General features: G+C 45.0%; 1 protein-coding gene across 1 annotated transcript; it reads left to right on the top strand.

Moving 5' to 3' along the window:
- The first annotated feature begins 1602 nt into the window (after positions 1-1602).
- OLIG3 (oligodendrocyte transcription factor 3) lies at positions 1603-2651 on the top strand. Its single transcript, XM_030554256.1, has one exon. It carries the CDS (start codon positions 1603-1605, stop codon positions 2422-2424), a length of 822 nt encoding a protein of 273 aa, XP_030410116.1. The 3' UTR covers positions 2425-2651.
- Positions 2652-8370: the final 5719 nt, after the last annotated feature.

Genomic DNA, 8370 nt, shown 5'->3' with positions numbered 1-8370 from the left:
ATCTCTGCCCGGCCCCCACAGAAAGCACTCACATATGCCCACAAACAAACCCTACATACACATCGGTAGCCAGACTGCCGCATATCTGGAACCCTCTTGCATTACACTTCTCACAAGCTCCTCCACAATACACACACACGCAGGGCAAGATAAGGACTTTCAGTTATAGACACAAACTGTCATCCTCCAACATCCCAACGCTCTCCCCCCCCTCTCTCTCTCTCACACACACACACACACACCAGTCTCTTACTGTGTCTGTTATCAAATATATACCAACCAAATAAAACCAGAACTACTTCACTACTAACAAACATTCATCGCATCTATATTAGATTTTGCTTGCAAGATTCTCTCCCTTGTGACTTGATGTTTCCTTTTGCCTGCATGTGTCCAATTCTTTTATGCAGCTTCTCAGTCAGCCCAATTCACAGATGACTTCCTTTTCCCCCACCTCCTCCCATTCAGTGTATCGAAAGAAATTCTTTGAGATCTGGGAATATATATATATAAAATAATGGTCTCTCTTCTAATTTGGAAACAATTTGAATGATCATCTTAAAAATACTTGTCAACACAAATTCAAAGTTTCCCTTTTCTTTAAAGCGCAAAGAAAGTCAAACGGTTGCAGCCAGAGAGATTAATTTCCAAATATTTTTAAGCGAAAGAGATTGTTTGTGGACGGACATTAGGCACCATAATAATTACTTATTTTAAAAAAACCCTACAACATTAAGGCAGTTAAGGTACAATCCAATTTAACAGAAACCTGCAAAGCAGAGTTAGTTACGCGCAGAAATGATAAGCAAGGAGATTATAAAGATAGGTGGCACATGGAAACAAATGGGAACTCAAATATGTATAGAAAAAAGATTCAGAGATGAAGACGATTATTTTCTTTCGGGTTGGAAAGAACAAAACACAAACACACACACACGAGAGAAAAAAACAAAGCAAACAATCCTCTTCTCCTTCCTCAGATAAATCGAAATTGCTACAAGGTTACCTAACACTGAGACGCTAGACTGAAAAATGACCCCAAGCAAATACACATCCAAATCAGACCCTCTGCTCTTTACTGTACACTAGATGCAGTTTTACATTGGAAATTAGAACCAGGGCGAGGAGAAGGAGTGAACATGCCGCGATGAGTGCGCGTTGTCAATCAGAGGGGTTTTGTGTCTGCTTGACTCCTGATGGTCCATGGCTGAGGTGTCCCAGGGTGGCACCACAATGAATATGAATGGGAGTCCTTGCTAAATGGGACAGTCAAAGCGCACCGCCCTGAATAATTGCACGTCATCCTAACAAGACCATTATAGATAGGAGGGCTTCTTTTGTCTCTTTTCTCTGCTGCAGCGCTATAAAAGCCCCTCTTTTCCAGGCTGAGGTTAGTTCAAGCATACACCAACTAGCTATCCCGTAAACAGGCTGGGTAGCCAGCGGGACAGATTAGAGGGAGAAAGGAGAGTTTTCCTCCTGTTTGAACCTTCCCTCCTCCCCCACAGAGCCTGCAGTTTATTTTATTTTATTTTTTTAAACAATCCTATTTCACCCTCTCCAGAGCAGGGAAGAAATTTCTTGCTCCGAAGCCCCAATACAATGAATTCTGACTCCAGCTCTGTCTCCAGCAGAGCTTCCTCGCCAGACATGGATGAGATGTACCTGAGAGATCACCATCACCACCATCACCACCACCACCATCAGGACAACCGGCTCAACTCGGTCTCCTCCACTCAGGGCGACCTGGTGCAGAAGATGTCCGGGGAAGGCCTTTCCAGAAACGGCTCCAAGGCCGGAGGGGAAGGCAGCAAATACAAAATCAAGAAGCAGCTCTCGGAGCAGGACCTGCAGCAGCTCAGGCTGAAGATCAACGGGCGAGAGCGCAAAAGGATGCACGACCTGAACCTGGCCATGGATGGGCTGAGAGAGGTGATGCCCTACGCTCATGGACCTTCGGTGAGGAAACTCTCCAAAATCGCTACCCTCCTGCTGGCCAGAAACTACATCCTGATGCTCACCAGCTCCCTGGAGGAGATGAAGAGGCTGGTGGGTGAAATCTATGGAGGACACCACTCCGCCTTTCACTGCGGGACAGTGGGACACTCAGGCGGGCACCCGGCCCACGCAGCTAGCACGGTCCATCAGGTCCACCCCATCCTTGGCAGTGCCTTGTCTTCAGCCAACACCTCTTCCCCGCTGTCCGCCTCCCTACCAGGGATTGGCACGATCAGGCCCCCTCACTCTTTACTCAAGACTCCTTCTGCTCCTCCGGCCCTCCAGCTTGGCAGTGGCTTCCAGCACTGGGCGGGTTTGCCTTGCCCTTGCACTATCTGTCAAATGCCTCCTCCGCCACACCTGTCTGCCCTCACCACAGCCAACATGAGCAGGATCTCAGCAGAATCCAAGGACTTACTGAAGTGACACTGAAAGCTCCAGAGCCTCTTTAGCTATATCAGAGATCAGCCTTTCAAACAAGTTCTGTTAGGTGATGCTGCAGGAAGACTCCACACAAGAAGTCCTGCGTTCGCATGCATGCTTCTTTTCCTTTGCTGAACTCCAGTGTGTTTCCTCCCACTGACATCCGAGCTTGTCAAAACTGCATTTGTGGTAACAAGGGATTAGTGTAGTAAGGACCTTACAAAGGTAATGTTTTAGTTGGATTCTTGGGCCATGTTTTCTTCTTATACTAAAACAAAAATCCCTGTTGTCAAAACAAAACAAAAAATGTAAATATTTCCTTAACGTGGATGCAAAAAAAAAAAAAAAAAAAAAAAAGACAGGGTGGTCATTGTACTGTTCGCAGCTGCAAAGAGACGATGAGTTGTTTGGGGTTTGGTTTGTTTGTTTGTTTATTTGTTTGTTTGTTTTTAAAGGCAACGCCTACATTTCTGGGACTCTCCTCTGCTCCACTCCAGGATATGACAGCTAGGAATGGTGATGATTTTTTACACAATGTAGCTCAAAAGAATGCATGCATGCTTATAATTGAATCTCGTTCAAACATGTTGTACTGGCAATGGTGCAGTTTTCCTTGTAACAAGGATTTAATAGTGAATTCTCTAAAGCTTTTCATTTCTTTTCCCGTCTGTGACTGTATAAAACAAGAAAGAGAAATTGTGCAAAACACGCACAACATCCCCAAAGCCTGTTTTGCCAGATCTCCTGCTATAAGTGCAGTGTGTAGCAGTCAGCTGGCTGGGTTCCACATCGCCCCTTGCTCAGTTATCTGCATGCAGGGTCGACTCTGGGCGAATTGGTCATTGTGTTACTCCACTGGAACTTTACTTTTGTTTTATGTTGGGTTTTGTTATGTTTTCCTGGGCATTTGCTTGAAATATTTTGTTAGGGCCTCAAAGACCACAACGTGTCTTTATTTTTTATATATTCTTGATAACTATCGATATATTTATTATGGACCAGTGTTTCTGGATGAGATTTCAAATAAAAAAAATGAAATAAAAGTTCTGGTTTCGCCTTTGTCTGGGTCTGCAAGACAAGAAAAGCAAAGCCGATCTGTCTCTTGCTGCGACTTTTCTCAACAAACCGAAGGCTAACGAGAACTGCCTTTAAGATAGCAATAAAAACGGAACCAATTGTCCAGTCTTCACTCACCCCCCACCCCCGCGTGTGTTCTTGCGTGTATAGATGAATTGCTTGAATTATAGGACTATTTCTCTTTATACACTATGGAAAATGTTTATGAATGGATAAACAAATCACCATAAAGTGATTGTCAAATATACAGAAGGATCCAAATGATACTTGGTGCAAAATGCAGATGCATTCACGGAAAAGAGGAGAAGCAGTCAGTTCACTTTTCTTATTGTCCAAATAACATTTATTTTCCAGGCTAAAGGAGATTTTAAAAACAAATCCGTTACAGAAAATCAACTATAAACTATTACAAGCTCAAAATGAATCTCAGAAGAAAATAATGGAAAATATTTTTGGGGAAAAATGTGTTTCTGGGTTGATTGGGTAGCAGTTACGAAATTCACCTTTTATCAGGTATTTGTGAAGAGATTGTTATTTTCTATAGAGAGGTTTTTTCCCCCATAATTACTAGAAAAGAATAAGCTACTTATTGCACATTAATAATGCAGGGAAATAATTGGAAATCGGACTTTTATTTTCCTCCCCTCTTCTACCCCATCTCTAACACCTCTCTATATTGCCCCTAAATTAGACATTACTGTATACAAATTCTGTAAGAGAAACTCGACTATTTAGAATTGCTCTCAGACTTCTACTGTGCTAGGTACCCGGAGAACTTTTGTCACTGCAAATTCCGTGTGTTTTGAGCTTGATGACTTTTTGAAGTAGCGGTAGTTATTGTTCGTCACTTAAAAACGAACAAACAAACAAAAACAGCAACCACTTTATGGTTACTAAGAACTTCCAAAGAAGTTTCCTAGAAGGGATTTTAAACCCTCAAACCGAACTGTTTATGTTCAAATAAAAACGATCCGAAGTGAGTTTGATTTCTGATTGCTGACTGGGGTTTGGCGTTTAGAAGGAAAGGAACGGAGGGAAGAAAGTTTATGTTGTTCAATCTGAAAGAAACTCCCTATTTTCATTTTAACCGAAAACCTGCCAGTAGAGTCCACGGAATGGAGAAAGGGATAAAGCGAAGATCTAATTTGGCAAGGAGATTATTTCCAGTGGAGTTAGGCAGACAAATAGGGGGATAATGGTCTGTTTCCCTTTGGTGATTCATTCCGCTGGGTGATGAAGGAGCTGTCGAGGAGTTACTCGAAACAGAGTAACTCAGCTCCGTTCCTCTGGAAGTTTAATATTTCCAAGATGGTGAGACCCGAATCAGTTTCTCGAATACTTGTTTTAATACATTGACTGCGAAGTGCTATAGCAATTGATTCCTTGTAAACAACGAAAAAACACAAATCAAATACATATTTGCAGTGGGAATATGTTACACTTAAGAAAAGGGTCTTTTCGATTTAGTTTTCTCTTTGTTTAAATTAATCCAACCCCCTTTCAAAAGGAACTAATTAGTAACAACTACCTTTTCTTTCTTTTTCTTTCTTTCTTTCTTTCTTTCTTTCTTTCTTTCTTTCTTTCTTTCTTTCTTTCTTTCTTTTTCAACACAAACATGTAAATTGAAGACAGATAGGACATAAATTCGAGCAATCTCTGCACATGGCGGGCCAGGTCTAGTTCTTCTTACTCAAGCGAATTGTCCCATTGAATAAGGCGAGCAGGATTTGGCCCTGTGAATTGGGCGACGGGAGACGGGAACTTTTTTGACATATAGCGAAACCATCTTTGGGTGCGATCGCCAGGAGGCTGCAGCGCTACATGGGGAAAGTAGATGCAACTGGGGAATTCATATTTTAAAGAAAACTGCGATCATTGGTGCCAAACAAAAAGTGAGGCCGTGATGGGATCTGATGGAAATCTGCTTGCATTCGTAATCTGATCCCCAGAAAACGTTTGCGCACCCGGAACCCGGCAGGATACCCTTAAATTTGTAGGAAGGGGCTAGGATAGACTAGGAGAGACGTGTAGAGTTATCACCGTGTCCTTCTTCCTCTGGGCTTGGGAGCTGGGTACCAAGAGGCTGAAAAAGCAAGTGTTTGTTTATGGGAAACCCAGTGACAAACCCAGATTAGAAAGGTCTTGGGCCAAATTCTGACCGCTTTACACAGACTCATAATCCCTCTGGGGGCTACGTTTTATTCTCAGTGACCCGAGTGTAAATTCAGAGCAACCCCACGGGAAGCAGTAGTTATTCCAATTAAACAACAGAAAGCAAGCTAGCTGCAAAGGATGAGTAAAGGGAGCATAATTTACTCAAAGTGTGGGCAATCTTGGGGCTGGAGACCAAGGCCCAATAAAGATTTTAAAATATTGTCGATAATAAGTTAAAATTAATGCTAAAGGAAGTGGGGAGAAGCTCAGCGGGAGGAAGATTTCTTATTCACTGCGCTCTGATCTCTCAAACTCTTCTCTACGACTCCTCTGCGGGCAACGACAGCAGATTCCATGATCACTCTATAGACAGCTCTAGCCAAATGCTTAGATACTCCTTCTCTTTAGGGTCAAGTGAGGCCTAACAATGCTGAGCTGCGTCGCCTCTTCTCCCCATGTGCATTCCACTTTAGCGTTTTCTCACCACGCTGCCATTTAGATTATGTACAGTGGCAATGGGGAGAGTTCAGCGTTGTGGGAGCCTTGTTCCTTGTACTGTGTTTGGAGACTACTCCAGCTCGACTTCCCCGTGGCTTCTCATCAGCTGGGCACGTAAACACTTTGCCTGCTGAGTCCCTGTTCAGATATTGGAAAGGAAGAGCGGTTTTCTGCTTTTGAAAGTTCCTAACGTTTTATAGAGAGTGAAAAAAAGGCCCCTTCCTCCTATCTCTGCTACTGGGACACTATGTATTCTTTGGGGCTTTTTGCACGCTTCTAGAGTCCCACCAGCTTTATAAACCAGACACACACATCCCTCCGCTTTCTCACACCCTGATGTGAATGGCGTCGGCCCCCGAGTCGCTCAACCGAATCCCCCACGTTCTTCTCCTTCCAGGCTCCCTCCTTGATAACGGGGAACCACGAGCACATTTCGGAGGGTAACATCACTAATGGCGCCAGTCTATTTTTTCTCTCGAGCTCTCCCGGACTAATGGGAGTTTGGCTTGTGTAAAGACTGTACGGTTGGGGTTGAGGTCACTTTGTGCGGTTTCTGAGCTCGCTCAGCCAGGCACAATCTGCAAATCAACGGAGTGGTCCTTCCCCTGGCGAGGAGAAGCAGCAAACGGCAGCCGGGGAGTGTTTTACTGCAATTTCCTCTTTCTCTTAACTTTAACCCCCACAAACCAACTGGGTTAGTTTGCTGCGCCCGTCCCAGCACTCCTGTTGTACCAACTCTCTTTATGGCCCGGGAGTCTGCACGGGCCCCTTTCCCAGCAGAGCCCAGATAACCGGGGAAGCGGGCTAGAGCGCACACCGGTTCCTGTCTTAATTCCGAGTCGAGAAGGATCAAGCTGACAACTACAAAAGCTCGAGCCAACTTTGGAGGCTTCTATAAAGAAACACTAATTACATCAGCCGAGTGCTCTGGACTCAGGGGAGCTAGAGGGGGGAGGCAATCAAAGAGGGGATTTAACCGCAAGATGCAAGAGAATTTCGAACCAAATGTCCCATTCCCAGCGTCGGCTCCTATGCGGGCGAGAGCTAAAATATACCCAGGCTCCCTCCGGGCTGCATTTCACTGTGTGTGTGGCGCGCGGGAAACAGCAGCTCGCTGCATCTCTCGAGCCTCTCGGGTGTTTGGGATGGGAAAATCCCTAGCAGTCCGCCAGCCTCTGCGTGGAGCGGACAGGCACTCCGTGTGCCTGAATGGGCGGGGGAATAAGCTTTAGAAGAGGGGAGGGAGGCAGCATCCAACTTCTCGGAAGGAGAAACTATTTGCACTGAGTTATGTGCTATCCGAGCCAGACACTTGGGCAAGGAGTAGCTGGTAGCTCTGCTCCCTCGTCCCTAGTCCTGTCTCACCCCCAAGACTAGAAACGTCAAGCCGGCCCTGCTCAGGTGCGGGTTTGCAAACAGACGCCCCAGGAGGTGCCCAGACTTCAGTGGGGCTGGTTATTCTTTCAGCCATTTCACCTCCTGACATGTGCTCGATATATACCCCTCATCACAGGCTCCGGGTCCCTGGCGGAGTTCACACTGTTCCAGCCAGGCGGAGAGAAAGTTTGCTTCTCGAAGGGCGGATTTCAAGTTTTCCTACCACAGGGGTTTAGGATCAAAGCAGATAGGGAGGGTTTCTGCTTTGTATTTAAGCGTGGGGGTTGGCACACTAAATTCTTATCCAGTGGTGGTGGGGAGGGAAAACCGCAACAGAGAAAGGGAGCGAGAGAGCTGCTGTGTTGTGGTTTTACAGGCAGAGGCAGGGAAAGGAGAGAGTGACAATGAAACCAGTTTTGCACAATTCAAATACATTTGTTCAGCATATGAAACCCATACGCAGCAGATTTCCCAAAGGAGGATTTAGAGGGCATATTTCCCCCAGGTCTAAACCAATGAGGAAATGCATTTATACAACAAAACTGTCTTGCTGTTAATGATCATATTCAGGATTTCATCAAATGAAGAGAGAACTATTTCAAATCAATCATTTATTGGTTTGGGAGGCTGGAGTACGCTGAAAGATATTTTTTCTAGCCAGCTCCTTTGGTTTTCCTTCAAGGTCTCTCCAAGTTGTCAAGCCTGTTTTTAATTTAATCACACTTTTCCTACGGTCCAGCAAAGACCCTTGGATTTCAGGCAGAACTGCTCCCACCTCCCTGATCCTACGCACCGCCTTTCTCCTGGCCCAGGGGAAAGGAACTCTATAAACTCTCCAAAGAG

This window comes from Gopherus evgoodei, chromosome 3 (assembly GCF_007399415.2).
Source record: "Gopherus evgoodei ecotype Sinaloan lineage chromosome 3, rGopEvg1_v1.p, whole genome shotgun sequence".
NCBI classification, from domain to species: domain Eukaryota; kingdom Metazoa; phylum Chordata; order Testudines; family Testudinidae; genus Gopherus; species Gopherus evgoodei.
The sequence above is the reverse complement of the archived record's forward strand: the minus strand, read 5'-3'. Positions and strand labels throughout refer to the sequence as shown.

Bases quoted from the DNA above. Each gene is read 5' to 3' on its own strand.
- OLIG3 (XM_030554256.1), top strand. From the start codon at position 1,603: ATGAATTCTGACTCCAGCTCTGTCTCCAGCAGAGCTTCCTCGCCAGAC.